The 21,231-nt window shown below is 51.5% G+C and overlaps 1 protein-coding gene across 3 annotated transcripts in view; it reads left to right on the top strand.

Annotated features, from left to right (window-relative positions):
* The window catches only part of LARGE1 (LARGE xylosyl- and glucuronyltransferase 1), a 401,317-nt gene that overhangs the window by 306,022 nt on the left and 74,064 nt on the right, over window positions 1-21,231 (top strand). For all 3 annotated transcript variants that reach the window (XM_016222951.2, XM_087814883.1, XM_016222941.2), the window contains exon 7: window positions 15,998-16,102. In XM_016222951.2, coding sequence (XP_016078437.1) covers window positions 15,998-16,102 — 105 coding nt within the window. The remainder of the gene's footprint in view (window positions 1-15,997; window positions 16,103-21,231) is intronic.

The raw sequence follows: 21,231 nt of genomic DNA, 5'->3' as shown, positions 1-21,231 counted from the left end.
GTTGCAAATGGCAGGATTTTCCTATTTTCGTGGCCGAATAATATTACATTGTGTATGTATCACAAATTTACCTACCGTATTGTACAGGGTGTGACTTTGGGGGGGATCCTGGCTCCATGCTCTGTCCCTGACTGCTTTTGCATAGTCCTAGCCTATCTCCCTTTTCCTGTGTTTGGCTCATTAAATCCAAAGCTTGATGATATTGGCAACAGGCAGGTTCCTCAGTACAGGTGCTGCCTTTGACTTGCGTACCTCTCTGTATTGGTGCTTTCTTACCAGTTTTCTTTACTGACACTGAGGATTTGCCTCATGTTCTTGTTTACTCATCTCTCCTCTCTCTCACACACACACACACACACACACACACACACACGTGCGTATATACATACTTTGTTGTTTGGATCCAGCATTTTTAAGTGTTTTCTACCAGGGTGTTATTTGATTTTCAGATATGTCATTCTCCATGGTGTCAGAGACTGATATCCTTAGGGAACTCTTTCAAAATACAAATTCCCTGACCCAACCCACACTTAGCAAATTAGACTCTCCTGAGATAGGGCCATGTACATGTATTTTCTAAAAACCTCCCTGGAGCACCCTTGATGCCTGCCATTGCTAACAGGAAATTATTATAATGAAGACATGGTCCAAAACATTGGGGAAGGAGGTTTATAGAGGAGGAAATTGCTTTTTACACTTTTAAAAATTTTATTCTCATGCTCTAACTGCTGCAGTTGATTTTATGGTATGTAAGACCCAACATCATCAGTCCATGTGTCCAATGATCCCTGGGGAATGTCCGAAGGCAGCCTTCTTCTCATGTAGTGTGTACAAGGTCCTGTCACTTGGACTACCTGTGGTACAGGTTCCTCAGCGCTCGTCCATGCCCCCTCCACTCATCTGCCCGTCACATGGGCTCAGAGCCACCAAAAGTCCAGCTCACTGAGCAAGAACTCACCTGCATCATCTACTGGTCCTACCCAGGGCATGGTGTGGGCTGTCTGAGCTGACAGGTGCAGCGTAAAAGTCAGAGGATTTCAGCTGTATTGGCTGGGCGAGGGGGGTTCTGCAGACGAGGCAACTCTCAGAAGGTGGGATCCCATTTTTGTCTGACCCTGAGCTGTACCCAACCCTGTAATATAAAATGAGTTTTGTTCGACTCTACCTTCACCAGCTTCTAAAAGACATTCACAGCCCCGGCTGGTGTGACTCAGTTGCTTGGAGTGTCATCCCGTGCACTGAAGGGCTGCGAGTTCAATTCTTGATCAGGGCACATACCGAAGTTGCAAGTTTAATCCCTGGTCGGGGTGCATACAGGAGACAGCCGATGGATGTTTCTTTCCCTCTGCCCCTCTCCCCCTCTCCCTTCGTCCCTCTCTCAAAAATAAAAATAAATCAATAAAAACATTCTCAGGTGAGGATGGAGGGGAAGGAAAGAGAAGGGAGGAGAGGGGAAGAATGTCCACACTTGACCACATCTCTAGATCCTTTTGAAAGGAGATGCTGAACAGTTCAAGAGACATGCTTATGTGGAGCCAATGAGCCCTGGGTTTGAGTCCCAGCTCTGCAACTTGTTAGCAGCTTGACCACAGGCCAGGGACTCCTGTTGCTCGGAGCCTCTGTTTCCGTTTCCACTACATGAAACGTAATAACATCTATCTTCTAAGGTTATTGGGAAACTTAAATGAAACAATGTATTTTAAACGTCCTATACAGTGTCTCTTGGGTACTTCTCTCTGTTGTTTTTGCTGTTGCTGTTACGGTTCTTAAAAACCCTAAGAGGTAAACAGGACAAGGGTGTTTCTTTCTAATGCTCTTTTCCTAGTTAGCCAAGGTGATGCCTACTCACCTTTGCAACAAAGTCAAGATCAGACTTCTGTGTCAACACCCTGACCAGTGTAGCTTTCCACATTTAGTTCTAATAATAACCGTAAAAATGATAGTTTACTTATTGAACAGCTCTAAGTACCAGGCACCAAGCTAGATATTTTATGTAGGTTATCCCTGGTCCTTACAGCAGCCTGCGAGTAGGTCTTATTGACCCCAGCTGACAAAGAGCAAACGGAAGCTCAGAGGATAGACTCTGCAAGGTCACATGGTGGCCAGTGGCTCAGATTTAAAACAGGGTTGTGCTGTTTTATATATGCACCCAGCCTCCCCTTCTCCATGCAGGTCGCTCACGATTGCTCCGCTCTAAGCCTCCTCTCACGCTGAACGGCCTCCACCTCCTACACTGCCCCCCAATATCTCTTACAGCCTTTAAGACCCAATACAAACTCCACCTTCACTGTGGGCCCCCCTCCGGATCCCTCAGTCACAGAGAACCCCTCTTTTTGCTGTATTTTCATGGGATTTTCCGTAGGTACTGTGTTTGGTACATTTGTTATCATCTTGTGTCTCTTACGCACGTAAACGTCTCCTGTGCTCATTTGTAATGTGTTTGAAGTCAGCAATTATATCCTAACTCATTTTTTATTTAATAAGGACCATTCATTACCCTTCCTAGATGCCCATTAAATGTTTATGGAACCTAAGAATGAAAATTACATCCAGAGAGGCTGTTGCTAGGTACTTGCTCGGGTATGGGGGTCCGTAAATCTTTAGTGATGCATACAAGGGGCTGTTGGTAAAGGGGTAAAGGTGACACCCTTTTGCACTAGTGACTACGAAAGTTCCCAGATTGCAACTGTGCAACTAAACGCCCTTCTGTCTACCCGACTTTTATAAGTTGTGGGAATTTGACTGGATCAGCTCTCCTGTTTCCAGTCTTTCTCTCCAGCCTGTAGATTATACCAAATCTACGAAGGTGGCTGGACAGCAAGTTGAGTCCTATTGGCTCAGAGCTCCAGCTTCCCCCTTGCAGAGGCTCTTAAAAATGACTCACCAGGAGGAGCCTCATACCTAAGTTACTGGGTCACCATCGGTCAAAAATTGCATAAGCGGAATGGAATTAGACTCTCTCGGGGGCTAAAAGGTTGCATTTATTACAGGTTCTTCCGTTTTTCTCTGATGCCTTTCATTCGGTGACACCTCAATGGAAAATTAATTGAAATGGAAAACATCGGCTCAAAACCGAAAAGAAAAATGAAGGACTTTATGAGATGCTTAGGAGTATTCTGCACTTGGATTAAGCATAGACTTAGAAGTCACAGGCAAACCAAATACTTTATGTTTGAAAACTATTACGACAACTATAGGTCCAAAATCTTCCTTTCCCAAAAATTCATCAAAACTACCCAAACGGGGGGGTATTGATTCAGCACACGAGGTGGGTCAGAGTCCTTCGATCCTATGGGAGATTTGGGTACAGATGGATCGGTGCCCAGGTCTTCAACGGCCATGAGATGATTGACAGCCATAGAACCCTCGGCTGTCTGAGCTCGGTGGGGCCCTTGGGGTTGGCGCGTGGAGATGTTTCACAAGACAGAGATCCAGGTCTCAGGACCACTGGGCCAGGCCTGGCACTCAGGTGCCTTGTTGCTTATTTCTAACACTGTCTGTAGTAATTGCTCGACTGTCACACGGCTGGCCATAATATAGGGGGAAAATGCATAAACAAATCATTGCTGGTGACAGGAGAATTGCTGTAAATGGAGGTGTGACAGAGCCACAGCCTTTCCTTTGAGTTAGAGCCCACCGATTAGAGTTATGTCTCATTTTTCTTGCAGCGCCTACACCCATAATGCCATTTCCAGTTTTAGTTATTTAAAGCGGAGTTAATATTTAAAGATGTTCCCGCACAGAAATGCAGGATCCGGTTAGATTTTCCCTACCTTTCAGAGTTGTTGAAAACCGTAGCATTTTTTTCACAGCTCGCCATTACCAGATCTTTCTCAAGGATTCAATACAGTTGGCAGAGGAATAACTCTCTTTTCACACGCAAAATTAACCAATTTACACGCTGTTTACTTAGCATGTTTAATTGCTGAGACATGGATGGCACCAACAGGCCTGGGCACAACCACAGCTCACTCTTGCTAAGAGCACGTCCAGATGGGCGGGAACGGGGGTGTGGACCAAGGAGAGAACGGTTCCTACTGAGCTTTGTTCTGTGTGCCTGTGCCGCCATCAATATAAAAACACTCCTGGGAAAGAAAGCAGGGGTTGGCAGCAGGCCCGCCATGTACCGACCTCTATTCCCTCCCTTTGCAGACCCAGGAAAGAGAGAGAGGTGAGCTGCTCACGTGTCTGGCGATGACAGGCCTCTGTCAGATACACTGCTTTTATGTACTGTGCAGAGTTCTTACCTGCTCATCGCTTTAGCAGCAGGTCCCCGCTCTGTCTAGGGCTAGTACAGTGTCTTAGTCCATTCGGGCTACTGTAACAGATTACCGTAGACTGGGTGGCTTATAGACAACACATTTATTTCTCACGGTTATGGAGGCTGGGAAGTCCAAGATCAAGGTGCCCGCAGGTGTGACATCTACTGAGGACCTGCTTCCTGGTCCATAGATAGATGTCTCCTCAGACGGGGAAGGGGAGGGGGAGCTCTCTGGACTTTCTTTTGAAAGGGCACTAATCCCATTCATGAGGGCTCCACCCTCGTGAACTAGTCACCTCCTAAAGGCCCCACCTTCAGGTACCATCCCATTGGTGATTAGGTTTTAAAATGAATTTGGGGGTACACGGATATTCTATCGACAGCACATAGTAAATAAACCTAATCATGGGATTTATGGGATGTGTCTCCCTGGACAGGAGCACGTGGACTTTGTAACTCGTAGAGACTTTTCATGGCTGACATAGCTCCTGTTAGTGTGAGCAGAGCTCAGAGACCTTATGTGTTAGATCTGGAAAATGGGATTTAATTTTCAAAAACTCATATAAGACAAATCACAATCAGAGACTACACAAGAAGTTTAAAGAAACAGGCCCAGTGTTTGCACAAACACTGTTTTATTTATTGCTCAGTTATAGCTTACTGTAGCCTACAAAAGGTTTTAGGCAACTTAAAAGATACAGTAATTTATGTACAAGAATCTTTGTATCCTGCAGTTTTTTTAAAGTTGAGCTCTGAGCTTTCTGGCAGCCAAGGTAAAAAGTCTACTCGGTCAGATGTGAGGTGGGGTGGGGTGGGGGGCAAGATTCTTGTTTCAAAAGAATATATATCATTTCTCTTCAGTGGACCTGAGTTCATTCTAGCGTTTAGTTTTGAATGGAACGTCTTACCTGGGGCTTCCCCAAAGGAACATTGGCCTAGTGCTACAGTGGACAGTGTCCTCAGCACCATCCCTACAATGAATAAATTCAGTGGAGAGTTTCATAAAGCTCTTCTGTCCAGGGTCCTTCGTGGGTAGCTGGAGGCCAGACATGGGACTTGAGCACCGGCCCAGGTGGTGTGGCCGGAGCACAGAGCATTCTGCATGTCCACTTGTGAGCCGTTCATCACTGCGACTCCTCTGCTGGGCCTCAGGCAAGACCTAATAGCAGATATTTCCGAGTTAATTTCTCGCAGCAAAAGAGAGGAGCATTTTGTAAGCTGTCGTATGAGTTCACTGAGATGGTGATAATTTAGAGGAAGACATGAGAATGGGAAAGCTGCAGCCGTCTTCAAGGGATTCTCACTTGAGCTTCTGAACCTGGGCTGAGGGAGTGTGTGGTTCTCTTTGCAGTTCTCTACCCAAGCTGGGCATTCTTTCCCGCCTTCGACGGCTCTGAAATGTGATTCTTACGTTACCACAACACGGCCAGACACCCTCCTACCCTGTTCATCCTCAGGCAGCCTGGAGCCCTAAATAGGAACAAATGTCACCCCAGGGTGACTTTCCCCTGCCACTCGCTGCTAAGTCGATGACCTCCAGATCGAGCCTGTGACAACCGCTATTTATGCAGCCAGCTCACCTGGGCAGGTGTGCGGGAGCCGCCCCCAACCCCTCTCCTGGGGGCCTCAGCTACTTTTTCTTCTTTCCCTGGCATTCCTCTGAGCAAGGGACAATCCTTTACCCTCAAATGTCCCCTCGGCTCTGCTTTCCCTTCCCCCTTTCTCTTCTGTTGCGGCCGGTCCCCTGCCCCCATCGCTCTCTCCGCCTGGCAGCTGTGCCCTCCGTGGTCTAGCCCCCCCGAGGATGACCGTGCCCGTGAGACGGAGACCGGTCTCTTGGCTTTGTTGTTGTTTATGACTCCGCCTAGAACGGGACCTGGCACGTAATCGGTGCTCAATAAATAACGGTTGGCTGAATGAATGAGTGGATACCCGAACAAATGGATGGATGGAGGGATGGGCAAATCTGGATTGGAGTGCAGTCTCAGGCTCCCTGTTAAAAATAACTGCTCAGCCCTGGCCGGCGTGGCTCAGGTGGTTGAATGACCTCCCGTGCGCCAGAAGGTTGCTGGTTTGCTTCCCGGTCGGGGCACATGCTCAGGTTGTGGGTTCGGTCCCTGGTCTGGGCCGATACCAGAGGCAGACAATCGATGTTTCTCTCTGACATCGATGTCTCTCTCTCTTTCCCCCCCTCTGCCTTCCTCTCTCTCTCAAATCAATTTTAAAAATTTAAAAACAACAACTGCTTAGTGGTCATCTGCACGCACACACGCCTCCCCCTCTCGCTCTCTCCCACCACTGCCCAACCACCTCTGTGACTTTGCCAGACCAAATTATTTTCTACCTTGAACTTGGAGGCCTCCATTCAGTCTCCATCAGAAAGGATATCAAAACTATTAAGCGACAAGGTCTTGTTCGTTGTTAGTGTTGGTGATTTACTGCCCTGCCAAGAGCAGGCCGTTAGCTGGCTGTCAGGGGTGTGCTCCCCTCGGCTTGCCAGGGGAGGTCTGTCCCAGGACAGCGGCGACTGGCTCGGAGAGCGCGGCTCCGCCAGCAGAGCCCGGCGGCTTTACCCTGGAGGTGTGTGTGGCGGGCGTGCTGGTCAGCATTTGGGGGGGTAGGTGAGAAGAGTCTGCTGTCAGGGCCTGCGGGAAGCCGGGGTCCATCCTTCTGTGCCATCCCAGCTGCAATTTCAGTGGCCTTTACTTCCAGGGTGATGCTGAGTGAGAAGCACAGTGTTGTTAAGAACCAAGGGTTCTGGTCTCCACTCAGCTGTGTGAGCTTGAGCATATCACCTCCCTCGCTGTAGCTCACTTCCAGCTTGTGCCATGGGAGGCTGGCACTAGGTGGCTTCTAAGGCATCTCCCGTGCCCTGGCTGCACCCCAACTCCAGAGCGTGCGAGCTTCTGTGTTCACCCCTCCGCCTGGCCTTTCCTTCCTGCCCCCCGCATGTGGATTTGCATGGCCCCTGCCGTCGTCTTAGCCGTCCAGCCCGGCCGCTCCTCGGCTCCTCGTTTGCATCCCCCAGACATGTCCGATAATAATGTCTTCAAGCCACCTTTGCCATCCGGATTGTCTCCAGACTCAGGCTAAATTGTTGTCTCTCCAACAATAGCAGCCAGGGAGCAGGAAGAGAGCTCACAGAGACACTGAGTCCTAGGAGGTTCGGGGGTCACACGGGGCTGAGACTCCCAGGGAGGGCCGCCTCAGAGGAAACGACCCTGCTGACACCTTGACCTCAGGCTTCTAGCCTCCCCGGGAGACTGTGTTTGTGTGATGGTCCAGCCACCCGGTCCGTGGTGCTTGTCACAGCAGCCCCACCAGACTGCAAGCTCCCCTGAGAGCAGGGACCATCTCAGGATTCATTCGCCGTTGCATCCCCACAGCCCAGTGTGGAACTCGACTCTAATCCACACTCGGTAAATATGCGTCGAATAGATGATGACAGGGAGTCCTGGAGTCTGGAAGTTTCACGAGCCCTGTTCTGAGCAGTCCCAGGCCAATAATGCTTTATCCTTTTAGCGCCTCTCTTTGGAACTCCCTCCCTGCGCTTCCTCATTGACTGAGCACTACTACATCTCTATAATCCGCCCAGCGACCAGACTTAAGAATATAAAGGGATTTTTGCGATTAAGCTTCCTGGCTCCTTCTCAGACATGCAGGGGCCTCCACGGGTAGCCTCCAGCTTCTAGGCTGTGTTTCAGAGAATCAGGTTTTTCAGCATCTGGCCTCTGCATAAGTAGAGCGTCAGTGCGCAATGATGCTGAAATCTAAGAAATGCTAGGCTTCGGGGGGGGGGGGGATTACGTCACAGCTACATAAGACCCAGAAATGTTTCGTCGTAATGATTATACTTAATGTTGACCAGTATTTTACAGTTGACAGGATTTCATGTCACTCTTCAAACAACCTTATCCTGAAAATAGGGTGTGTTTTATCATCACCTGTTTCAAAGAAATAAAAACTAGAGCTCAAAAATCAAGTATTTTCGCCCAGATGTCCCGGGTAATAACTGGGAAAGCCAGAGCTTGAGCGTGGACCTTAGAATCCTGCAGCAAACGAGCTCGGTTTCTGCATCCCTGTGGAACTTAGACGCTTGCTCCCAGGCACTATTATTAGCGGTTCAAGGGGGTGGCTATGCGAACGAAGGATCTGCAAGATGCCAGCAAATTGTGTTTTTTAAAAAGAGACAGATCCGAGAAGCCCACGGAGGGAAGTTGTGGCTGGATCCAGGCCAGCTCTGCTCCCTCGCAGAGGTGTCGTCTGGGAGGTGACGGCACCCACGTGTCCCGGGAGTCCTGTGATAAAAGCAGCCTTGGAGGAGAGCCCAGCGACTGGCTCCGCCCGGGTCCTTTTTTAGTTTTTCCAGTTTCCAAAGACCAAAGATCATGGGAGGAAGAAGAGAGAAATCATAGTTTGAGCCTGAGCGGGAGTTTTTATTCTGTAAATTAAGTTAATGTGGGCCCACTCAGGGCTGACATGGGGGGAGTGACAGGTGGCAGGGGGACTTCTTCGTGCATCTCAGCAGATGGAATCGTTATCTGGACTCGGGTTGCAGTATTTTCTGAGCCTCAAGCCTTCCTTTTCTGTTCTCCCAGATACCCCTGGGTAGGATGTGCTCTCAGCCCAGTGCCTGGGATAAATGCTGAAGGAAATTAGACTCAGGGGACCCTGGTGGGACCGTAGGACTCTGCAGTGTCCCGGGCCCCTGCCCGCAGCCCAGGTGGCAGTGTAGACAGGAACAGGTGGGCGGCTCAGCTCTGCCTGGACCAGCCTTTCTACCCAGCCTCTCATGTCCTTCGGAGCCCTGCCCACAGTGGTGCCTGCTACCACTTCCCCTGGGGAGAGAAATGCTTTAGCAGATTTTTCCTGACCTTGAGTGTAGGGGTGAAAACATGGGCTTTTGTAATAGAGGGAGCTGAATACAAGCCCCAGCTCTGTGGTTCCCAGCTACTTGTCCTTGACAAGTGACTTTCCCTCCCTGAACCTCAGTTTTCCTTTCAAAAGATAGAGACAAGCAGGGAGCCCACCTCTGAGACGATGCCTGGAGAGCACGCATCCCCGTGACAGGACAAGGTGCTCGCAAAGAGTGGGCTGTCCTGGGAAAAACAAGCTCCTGTCACAGGACAGGCATGTGTACACACACAGTCCAAGTGGAGGAAGCACATGTGTGGGGGCAGTCCAGCGTGAATAGGATGGTGCGAGAACTTGTCACTGGCCTAGAGAGAACTCGCGGTCATTTTGGAAGGAGCCTTCAGGTCCTCAGATCACCTTCTGCTCTGAGCAGAGTACCCCTCCCATAGCCTGCCTGCTGGTGACCTCCACTCCCAAGGCCCCCAACCCTGCTGTGTGTCAGAATTAATAGGGATCCCTTTGCAAAAAAATATCCCCAGACCCGACCCTGGGAGAACCTGCTTCGGTTAGCTTTGGGGTGCTGCCGGGAAGACGGCAGCCAAACCATTTGAGAAGCTCAGTAGAGATCCTGAAATCCAGAAGGCAGGGCCTGGGCCTGTTCACTGCCGTGTCTCCAGCGGTTGGCACGGAGCCCGGTGCACGGCAGGGCTCGGCGAGCACCCGCTGGATGGGGGCTGACGCACACAGCCTCTTCCAGAACCATCCAGCGCTCGGAAGCTTCCCCCTAGAAAGGCAGCTCAACTCCGTGTCGGGGAACTCTAAAGGCCACTTACGGCCTGGCTCATCATAAGCAAAAATCTATCTGCCCTCGTTCAACCTAATTCCACCTTCTAGAATGACACAGATTCTCATTCCTCTCAGGAGGGGTTATCCCTGGGCCCCGGAGGTCAGCGCGGGAGGGCTGTTCATCTCCAGATGGAGCCAGGGCCAGCCCAACAATAGATACCCTGACTTCATCAAGTAACTGATGGACAAGGGCACCTTTTTAGCTAGAGCCCGTGGATGCCATCTCAAGGGCATGCAATGCAAACTTGGGGTCCATAAACTTGGGGTGCACACCCCCGGTTACGAGTCCCAGGTGTGAAATAGGTGCCTTTGCCATTCGGCAGAGCAGGAACTGAGGGGCTGAGAGCTGACCCGAGATTGCACTCCGGTGCAGAAGAGCTAGCGTTTGAACCCGGTGAGAATGATATCCAAGTTCAAGGGAAAAAGGGGGAGCCAAGTGGGAGGAGCTGACGTGTAGAACAAACCCGAGCGTCGGTGGTGGCTCCAGCTCTTGGCTGATGGCGTGGGGGCCCCTCACCTCCTGCTCCCTTTCTCTGGCCGGTTCCAGAGTGATTACTAACATCTTCACAGCTCCTGTGAACGTCCCTGATCCTCGAGTGCATCAGCTGGAGCTGAGACATGTAGGTTTAGAAACGGTCTTTTTCAACCCATCCAGGGCTGTTTAAATGCCCTTTTGCGTTGCGTCTTCTCAGGAGATGCTTTATTATTCGGCACCCACCAGCCGGGGCGCCATGGAGCGATTCTTTCAGGATGTTTAGGGCAAGGCAGTGTGATACTGTATGCTGGCCTTGTTACAGACATCCTGTACTCGGACACGCATTGAGTGATACGACTAAAGGCTTTTCTGTGTCAAAATAGCTTATTAGAATAGCTGTGAGGTTGGAAAGGCATTGCTGATTTCTTTGCTGATAGTTGGGACAGGCCCTGGGTGTAACATTTAAAGTCACCTGCTGGTGTGAACAGAGCTGATTTGATACATAGTAGTGACTGGCAGTCTCTTTCTGTGCACCCAAGACCTTTCCTGGGGACGGGAGAAAGGAGACAGCACTGGAAGCCTCCGTGATCAGAGCTGGAGCTACTTGCCCCTGGTGTTTACCTGGAGAGGTTGCCGTCTACCCATCCACATCCGCCCCATCTCGATAGAGCCCACCAGTTCCAATGGGCTGGGATGGTGGTTTTTAAATGATATTTATTTTTCATTAAACCATCCATCCATCCATCTATCCATCCATCCATCTATCCATCCATCCTTTTATCCATCTACCCATCCATCCATCCATCCATCCTTTTATCCATCCATCCATCCATCCATCCATCCATCCATCCATCCATCCATCCATCCATCCATTTATCCATCCATCCATCCATCCATCCATCCATCCATCCATCCATTCATCCATCTACCCATCCATCCGTCCGTCCGTCCGTCCGTCCGTCCGTCCATCCATCCATCCATAATGGGCCCCAAGAGCATTAAGCTTTTTTATCAAGGAAGCAAAATCATTAACTTTCACTTGAAAAATGCAGGGTGCCCCCCAGAAACTGCATATGTAGAGCGAGGGAGATGATTGGAAATAGGAGGTAAAACCCATGGGATTTGGTTGTGGTGAGGGTGGGGGGATCGAGGAGAGCGCTGCGTCAAGGTTGACTCAGAGGTTTCCAGCTTCAGCGACAGGTTAGATCTGGGTGCTACCACCCACTGCAATAGGCAGGGGTCAGGTCATCGTTTAGGGGAGAAGATTGTGGATTTGGGTTTGGCTGGTTTGAGCTGAAGGTCGCTGTGAACCGGCCAGTGCTGATGGTGAGCAGATAGTTGGATTTAAGAGTGAGAAGCTCTGGAAAGCAGCCTGAGCTGGGGATGGAGATGGGTGATCACCTTCCTGTGAGTGGCGTTTGAAGCCACAGGGGTAGCTCCCATCATCCAGGGGTCCAGGGATACGATGTAGAGCAGAAAGGGGGCCAAGGACAGGAGTGGGGAGCACCAGCACTGAAGGGAGGCAGGGAGAGGGGCCCCACGGAGGCAGTGAAGCAATGTCCAGAGGCAGGAAAACAGGCAGGACACTGGTGTCACAGAAGCTAAAGGCCTCACGAAGGTCCGGAGGGGTGGGGGCAGGGCCAGCAGGGCGGGGCAGGGGGGCCAATATGGCCAAATTTTGCAAATTCAGCCTATGCAACTGTTACAGAGCAGAAAAGAGTTCGTCCACCGGGCGCAGGCAGAGCCAAACACTAGACACCAAGAACTGCAGTGGAGAGATGTTGGCTGTTTTATTGATGGCGCCACCCAGGAGAGCGGGAGGCTAGTGCTCAAAAGCCCGAATGCCCGGATGGTATGTAGGTTACAGATGACATGGGGCAGTCACAAGACACTGTGAGTTAGGGGTTCAGGGTCATGCTGGGAGCTGATTGCCCGGGGATGAGATAAAGGTAAAGAATCATCTCTTTGGGTCTGTTCCGGGGTCCCTCTGTCCAGTCCCATGGGAAGGGAGCCGGGGGGTCATTCCACCTTACGGCTCAGGAGCTGAAACCTAACTTAGGTCAAGATGTTACCCTTAGCCTGCCAGAAGTCCAGTCCTGTTGACTGTTTGTCAGGTCCAGGCCGCTGTCTTCTGCCTCGGGGGTTGCTGATTATCTTGGGGTGGCTAGATCTCCAGGGGGGGGGAAGGGGGGAAGGAGAGGGAGATGATTTCTAGAGGTAGGATTTGAAACTAAATGTAATCCAAGTCCTCGGGACCCTGGGATTCACGGCTAGTGTCAGCACTGAGTGGGAAGACTTAGACATCATGAAGGTGACTAAGGGAAGAGAGACGTGCCTTTAGTGGGACGTCTGCCGCGAGCCAGGCACTACTTATGTTACCCCATTTGATGTGCACGCCCTTCCTAGGGGGCGGGAGGCAACTGCTCCTCTTGCCCTCTCTGATAAGGCGATAAGGAAACTGAGGCCCAGGGAGGTTATGCCTTGGTCAAGCCATACAGAACTGGGGCCAGATCCTCTCTGTCTGGATTTAAAACCCTTACGATTTACTATGCTGCCTCATTCCCCGGCGGGTGAGTGCCCGGCCTGCCCTTTCCAGGCCTCCTGTGCCACATGGAAGCATCACCAGGCCCTCCTCCTGGGGCCTCGGTCCGACCGGCAGGAGCCCTGCCTGCAGCCAGCGCCGAGGGAGGAGGGGAGTCCCAGCCTGGAGCCATCCGTCTGCTGGCTGGTGACACGACACCGGGGCCCCGGCGGAATAGCAAGCTTGTTCGCTCTTGTCTGGCTGTTAGTGGTGATGTATGAGTAAGCAAAGAAGACGGCTTCATTTTCATAAGTTAACTTGCGCCTGGAGTAAGGAACACGGGGAACGGCGCACTTCATCATAACCGCGGGCCAGCGCGGGAAACAGTGACAGGGCCGTTTCTGTCCGTCACGGTGCTTTATTGTAATGACTCCCGAGAAGACGAGCCGGTGCAGATGCTGCGATGCTGAGGGGCAGCTCACAGGAGCCCGGGCCAGCTCCCCGAGAGGAGCCCCTGGGATGCTGCCGTGGTGGGATGTCAGGCCCAGGGCGCTGTGCGTCGTCCGGGCTGAGGGCTTAGACATCGGCCTCTGCAGACCAGGGCGCGGGTGCCACGTGGCGAATGAGCTGGGGTGGGGCAGAGCTGTAGAGAGACCCGTCTCCTCTGCGCTGGAACGGGACCGAGGGGCGCTCTGCCTAGACGGGCGTTGTGGGACAGCGCCGTTATCAGAAAATGTGGGGGGAAGCTTGGCAGCTGGGAAGCCTGTGCGGAAGGGGAAGGGCAGGGGGGGAAGGTGGCATATGACTGCGGCCGAGATGCCAGGCGGGCACCACCCACCTTCCCGCGCAGAGTCAGAGTTCCCCGCCCTCCCCGCCTCTGCCCCATCGGTGTTTCTGCCACTGCAAGTACCACGCTGCTCCATCATTGTTTATCTGTCTCCCCTGCCAGCCGCCTGCAGAGCAAGGACTACATTTCGTTTGTCTTGGGCTCCTTAGTATTTTACGTGGTATCTGACGCACCGCGAACTCTCAGCCTGTGATCCCCTGAACCGAAGTCGAGGCAGAGTCGGGATCTTGTGAGCTAAGGAAGGGAGGAGACGACTGATACCACCCCTCTGAACCCCGCAGGTGGGGCCGTATATGGGCCGGGAATTCCTGCTGTAATAAGAGTAAACGCCTCTCATTTTACCACTTCTAGGCATTGTCAGTGGTGACGTTTGTGAATTCTGAGCACATGGCACCCTCCATCAGGCCAGAAAAAAACAAAACGGTAGCATCCACCGCGGGTCACCAGTAATTATGCACCAGCTCCCCCAAGCACCCCACATCCCCTTTGTGTCACACCCTCTGTGTAAGGTCATTAACTGGGCTCTCTGATGAGGCCACAGCTTCGGGACGGGCGCACGGCTCTCTCAGCTGAGGGCACCGTGCCCTGCGGACCTGATTGTCTTGCACGAACATCCCGAGCCTGTTGCGTGCGGAACTGATGGGCCCTCGCCTTCCTGGATTGGCGCTGTTTTTCTGAGGGCTTCTCCAAGTTTTGAATGTGATCATATAGAATGACCGAGTGGGGGGTAGTATTTTTCCCATGCCTCTAATTTATGTATTTGTGCTGGGGTGTTGATTTAGATAGGAGCTCGATAAATTGATCAAATAAATTACAGCAAACCCACACAGCATCATTTCGGCGAGCTGTCATCCCTCCGAGGAGGCTCTACATCACCCAGCACGGTGTTCGGAGAACCGCTGTGCTCTTAACAGGCTGCTGGCCTTTCATGCGGTCGGAAGGTCTTTATTTCTCAAATCGGCCAACAGTATAATGGTGGTAACTCCAGAAGGCAGCCGTTAGCTGTAGAGGACAGTAACCATTAGTCGTGTGGCCTTTAGCATGTTTTTTAGACTTTTTGAGACTCAGTTTCTCTTAGTATAAGACGTGGATTTATCTTTTCTATCATAAACCTTCGTCATAAAGGTGAGCAGTGACGCACCGAGACAGCAGACAGAATCTGGGTGTCAGACAAATAGAGAATTATATGCCGGCTCCATCACTAGTTGTACAAATCTCAGTCCTACGCGAGCCTCAGTTTCCCAGTCAGTAAAATGGTATTGATACTAATTCCAAGAATACCTTGCCCGGCTGGGCGTGGCTCAGCGGTTGAGCGTCCACCTGGGATCCAAGGCAGTCAGGGTTCGATTCCCGGTCGGGGCACATGCCCGGGCTGCGGGCTCAATCCCCAGTCGGCGGCGTGCAGGAGGCAGCCGATCAATGACTCTCATCATTGATGTTTCGCTCTCTCTCTCTCCCTCTCCCTTCCTCTCTCTGAAATCAATAAAGATATATTTTTTTAAAAAAGAGTACCTTGGCATGATAGGGCTTTCTAATGGAAGGCAGTGGGCTCTGATGCCTGAATTACCCTACTTCAAAGGCCCAGGGATTTGCTCTGGGAACAGAGAAGCAGATGTTCCTCCACAAAGCACTCCTGGGCTGATGTGATATGGACAAGATGCTTGCGGACCTGAGAGTAAAATCACTGTGAGAAGGTGGCCACGCGCCGGCTGTCCTCCGTGGGTTCCCATCTCATTAAGCAAGGGTCACTTCTTCCTCTGATGTGAGACAGTTATCTCGGCTCATGCCCAGAAAGCCAGGAAGTTAGTATATAATGGGAAGTTTTAGGACCGGAACACGCGAACAGTAGTGTGTCAATAAATATATGTTGCACGAGGTAAGGAATGAATGGATGGGTGGATGGATGGATGAATGGTTGGTTGGTTTGGGATTCTGGCCATATTGCAGATTAGTTAAGTGGCCTTGGGCAACTTAACTAATTACTCTGGGCGGCCTCCATTTTTTCCTCTATAAAATGTGCACATTAAATAGGTTAACACAAGTTAAGCACTTAGGTCAAAGCTTGGCAGTTAATAAAAACTCCCAATAATGAAAGCTACTGTTTCAATTTGCCGTTACTCTGTCCCCTGTTCAGTGCTCACTGACCCATGGCGTGGCTTCTTTGAAGACCTTTGCTTTCTCTGTCCCTCACAGGTCAGCAGGTCCTGGGCTTGGTGGAGAACCAGAGTGACTGGTACCTTGGGAACCTGTGGAAGAATCACCGCCCTTGGCCTGCCCTCGGAAGGGGCTACAATACAGGTAAGTCGTGAGGGGCAAAGGGGCGGGGTTACAAAGGGCGATGGGAGGCCTGGTGCCCCCTCTCTAGGGGGCGGGGGGAAGAGGTGAGCCACAGCACCGGTGAAGGCCACCTGGTTGCCGGGGAACCTTCCAGCTCTTCCTCAGCGCTGCTGCTGCAGGCAGAGTAGCTGTGGGGCCTTGGCAGTCTGCGGGGCTCTTTCCACAAAGCCTCTGTCCTGGCTGACCTTCAGATCCAATCCCAGATCTTTATGAGGGTGACCTGTGGCGCCCTGCCGCTGCTAATAGAGACTAGAGATCATTCTGCAGTGACCACCCCAGCATGTCGGTTTCTTAGCACAACACACACTCATTTTCCTCACTCCCACGCCATGTCCATTTTGGATCTGTCGGGACCTGTGCCCTCACCTGATGGTTACTAACTCACCCAGGGAGGAAAGTAGCAGATGACCTATTGACTCTGAAGGTCCCTGGTCAGAAGTGACACGCTCTCTGCTAATATGTCATTGACTAAAGCATGTCTCGTGGCCATGCCTACCTTCACGGGGTGTGGGCAGGAAGCCTGGCCCTGTGCCTGGAGGAGAAAAGGCAGAAACATGTGGTAATTGGTACCTAGGCATCTCACAGCCATTAAATAAAATGTGTCTGAAGTCACATCCATTATTCCGCCTTGTTGCTAAGCCCAAACCTGCCTCTCCTCTTTTCTTTGTGTATCTGTTAATACCATTCCTTCTCTCGTTCATTCTTTGCTCGCCTACTGTCTGTCGAATGCTTACTGGGTACCAGGCCCAGAGCTGGGTGGGCCAGACACAGCCTGTGACCTCGTGAAGCGTTTAGTCAAGGAAACTGGAGCAGCCCCCTCTCCTTAGGTTCAGGTCTATCTTTGAAATGCCTCTGGATCCCTCTGCCTCTTCCCCTCCATCGTCTTTCCCACCACCTTGGTTCCCTGTTCTCAGAGGATGCAGACCTGTGACCTGTGTCAGGACTAGAACTCGGAGCTCAGGGAGCAGTGGGTGGGGCAGGGCAGGAAGCTCTTCTGGGCTGGGGCCGGTGTCCTCAGGGTTTGGCGCCACCTGGAGGTGGTGGGTAAAACTGTCCTGGAGTCTGTCCTGCAGAGGCCAGAGTCCACTCTGAGAGCTGAGGGTCGGAGCCCAGAGAGGTCAGGTAGAGACTCGGGCCCCCGGAAGCCAAAGGAAAAGGAATGAGAATCGAGCTTCCAGAGGTGAGAGTTCAGAGATGGGGTCAGAGTGGGGCCCAAGCTGCCCTAGGACAAGAAAAGAAAGGTCCAGAGTCAGTGCCCTAAGCAGCAGTTAGGGGGCCCTGTTTGAAGGCCTCCCTTGACATGGGGGACGTTCCTTTGCTGATATTGGCCAGAGCAGCCCTGCATGCCTCGTCTGTAATTTTTCCTGTAATACCTACCAGGCCTTAGTTGTTGCCTGAAGAGGTTACAAGTGAAGAATTTTAACCACCTGCCCCTTCCCCTACCTCCCAGGGGCTCCCTGGCTGTGCTGGGCATTACCCTTGAGTTGCAGGATGGTGGGAAGTTCTGGGGGGTCCCTGAGACTAAAGGGGCTCAGAGCAGCTGCTCTCTTTAGCCGGTTCGGAAGTATTTCATGTTTTTTCCGTGGGCCAGGCAGTGCCTGTGCGCAGCAGCTGGGTACCGGCCAGGCACGGTGCCAGGTGCTCGTGGGCGTTAATCTCATTCGATCCTCACTAACCCCAGGAGGCAGGTGCTGTTCTTATCTCCACTTTATATGCTGGAAACTAATGCTTAGAGAGTTGACTGATAAGTAAGGAGCCTGTGGTGCTAACTACGAACTTAAACTTCCCAGCGTGAACTTTAGTGGTTCCACAATCAAGAATACATTTTGAAAATGCAGAATTCTAGATGCTGCCCTTGAAGGGTCTCACCAGGGGGTTGGCCAGGAATCTGCCCTGAACGAAGCTCCAGGATATTTCTGGAGCAGAAGGTCCAGGAGTGTGCTTGATAAAATATGGCACTCTGAACAAAAAAAAAAACACAAAAAAAAATAGAGAAAAAGCCCTGGCTGGTGTGGCTCAGTGGTTAGAGTGTCGGCCCATGTGCCAAAGGGTCACAGTTTTGATTCCGGTCGAGGGCTCATACCTGGGTTGCAGGTTGGATCCCGGGCCGTGTCAGAGAGCATGCGGGAGGCAACCAATCACTGTGTCTCTCTCCCATCCATGTTTCTCTCTTTCCCTCTTCCCCACTCCCAGCCCCCACTCCTTCCCTTCCACTCTCTCTAAAAATCAATGGAAAAAATGTCCTGGAGTGAGTATTAACAAACACACACACACAGACACACACACAGCACTGTGTCTCCCTCCCAGCAAGCCTTCTCGGGGCACTTTGCTTGGTGCGTTCGAGGCTGGACCTCTCAGGTGCCCACAGTGGGCACTCACGTTGGTCTTAGGTGCCTGGACTCCAGCCTTTTTGCGTCAGGCTCTGGTAAAGCCAGAGACACCCACGTGTGTCAGGTGGGAGAAGGGAGATCTCAGGGAAACCCTGGCATGTATTTAGTGTGTCTTCCACAAGGTAAACTAATAGGAAATGTCACATGGAGATACACTGCAGGGTGTCGGGGACAGGCATCGGGGCCATGGTTACCTGCGTAAAACAAAAACCGTCCCTCATCAAGTGGGGTTCGCAGGGAGAAGAAAAATGTATCACCCTGGGGGATTCATTATGACAAAAATGACCCATCCCCTCCCGCCCCTCCCAGCTGGTCTCGTAATGTGAGGTCAGGAGACTGAGGAGTCTCTGAACCTCCTCCAGCTCCTGCTGGGACGCCAGGCAGTGAGCTCCTTCCCTTCTGCCCCACGGAAGGGGGGGAGCAGATGGGAAAAGCCCCGTTAGAAAGGACGTGTCCATTCAGGTCAGCCAGGGACACCAGGTGATCGTTAGGAAAGGATTTGCACAGCATCGAAATGCACTGGCTTTCAGGGTGGGTGTTGGCTGTTTCAATACCAAGGGCCTGCTTCCCTCTCATCAGTGGATTCGTCACCCAGGCATTTCATTCTCATGGATGTTGAGCCCCGAATCCCAGCTCATCTCAAGCCTCCAAAAGGGGCTTCTCCAGCCAAGCCCCGGGAGAGCCTTCAGCTCGGTGCTGGGAAACTGAGGCAGATCAGGGTTAGAGCCGCAGTCCGGCCGTTTCTTGGCCAAGTTGCTTCACCTCCTTGGACCTTGGTTCTCTCCCTTGTGAAACAGGACAGTAAAAACACCTGGTGTGTGAGGATTGACGAGGTGATTTGTTTAGGGAGCTAGTCTGGTGTCTGGCAATCAGAAAACTTCTCAGGAAATCTTGGTCTGCGTCCTCTTGCGTTTTTCTGCCTCTTAGTCTACCCGGGACTAGAACCCACTTGTTTTAAAAATGGTGGTTACGTGACTGGCTACGGTTCTCCAAGGTCTCCCAGGAGTTTCAACACATTTTTTGTTTTAACCCAAATATGCAATCGCCTACCAGCTTTTCTCCTCCCTACTACCTGGAAAGGTTAGCTTCCATTATTATAGAATAAAACAATGATGCTTTTAGTTCACACATCAGCTTCCTGTGTTTTATTTTGAAAATCCCTCCAAAAAGCATGAGATGTTTGAGTTGGAAGACTTGCCTCAGGACCTGACTTTGTCGCTTTTCAGCTTCGTCCCCTCTGGAAAGCTTCTCAGGCTCTCTGAGCCTTGGGTTTGTCATCTGTAAACCGAGGATGACAACCCCACCCGGAGCCCACTGTGGTGTGCCGCTCCAGGGGCCAGCAGACTAACGTGCTTTAGGAAGTTTGTTGTAATTTTCATTTCTCCCCTGACCACAGCCTGACTGAGTAACCATTTTCAAGTAATTTTGATTCAGCCACACTTACCGAGTTCAGCAGCATCCCCCAGGCACCGTCCCAGGCACTGTCTTTGTTAATTCCTAGAATTATCTGCTAATATAGTCATTCCCCTTCAAAGAGCCAGCCAGCTTCCCCCCTTCCTCTTTTTGTTTTTCTTTCCCCATCTGCTTGCACAAAGCCCTCGGGGCCCTGAAAGATTAGGGACAATCTGCCCACCACCTCCCACTCACCCCCTCCATTCTTATTAGAGGGGTTTACAACTTAATTCCACCCTCAGGAGCTGCTAAGCCACAGCAGCTGCAGTGACCGGGCGGCTGCCAGCACAGGGCCCTTGCCACGCCGTTCAGGTGGAATAAAGGGCAGCTGCCACACCCTTGCACGGAGATGGGTTCATTTCCATTCATTCTGTCCCTTCAGCACGTCCTGTGTGCTGAAAGCTGCCATCCACCCAGCATTCAGCTGTCTGCAGGACTTTAAAAAAAAAATTAATACAGGCTCATTAAGATTCAGCCAGTTCAGTTCTTATGCTGATAGGGACCATCTTAAAAACAAACACCAGCAAAGAAGAGAAGGGGAGCCCGGCCGGGCGTGGCTCAGCGGTTGAGCGTCGACCTAGGATCCAGGCGATCGGGGTTCGATTCCCGGCCAGGGCACATGCCCGGGTTGCGGGGTCGATCAATGGCTCTCTCATCATTGCTGTTTCTATCTCTGTCTCTCCCTCTCCCTTCCTCTCTCTGAAATCAATAAAGATATATTTAAAAAAAAAAAAAAAGAAAAGAAAAGAAGGGGAAGGAGAGCTAGAAGGGGCCGGTGGCTGGGGAAGGGGGTGAGGGAAGGTAGAAGGTAGGTGGCAGGCTGACAGAGGTTTGTTTGCGTAGGATCCCGAAGTTTACTTGAGGGGACAGAGTGTCCTCCCTGAGATCAAGGGCATACTATTAACCAGAGAATGTGCTTTCCGAAACGATTTAAAAATAAAATGTGTCCTGTTCCTTTCAGTCCCCAAATTAGGCCAGAGACGGGCAGATGGAGACCTGGCTCTCTGGGGAGGGAGGGAGAATTTCTCTAGGAATCCTCACCCGCAGAACAACAGATTGGGGCGGTCAAGGACTGCCTCACCTCCGCGGCCCTGAAGAAGGGGAAGGGGAATGCCATGGCCGGATTCAAAGGGAGCAAACATGTGGCAGCTTGCCCGACCGCTGTTAAGTAGCTTTAGCGAGATAACTGAGGAGGGTGTAAGCCTACCCTTCTCTCTGCCTCTGACGTCCAGCTTGGGCTGCCCTGGG

The sequence above is a fragment of the Miniopterus natalensis genome, chromosome 2, assembly GCF_054644295.1.
Source record: "Miniopterus natalensis isolate mMinNat1 chromosome 2, mMinNat1.hap1, whole genome shotgun sequence".
Lineage (NCBI taxonomy): Eukaryota > Metazoa > Chordata > Mammalia > Chiroptera > Miniopteridae > Miniopterus > Miniopterus natalensis.
Note: the sequence above shows the minus strand (reverse complement) of the source record. Positions and strands in the feature narration are given on the sequence as shown.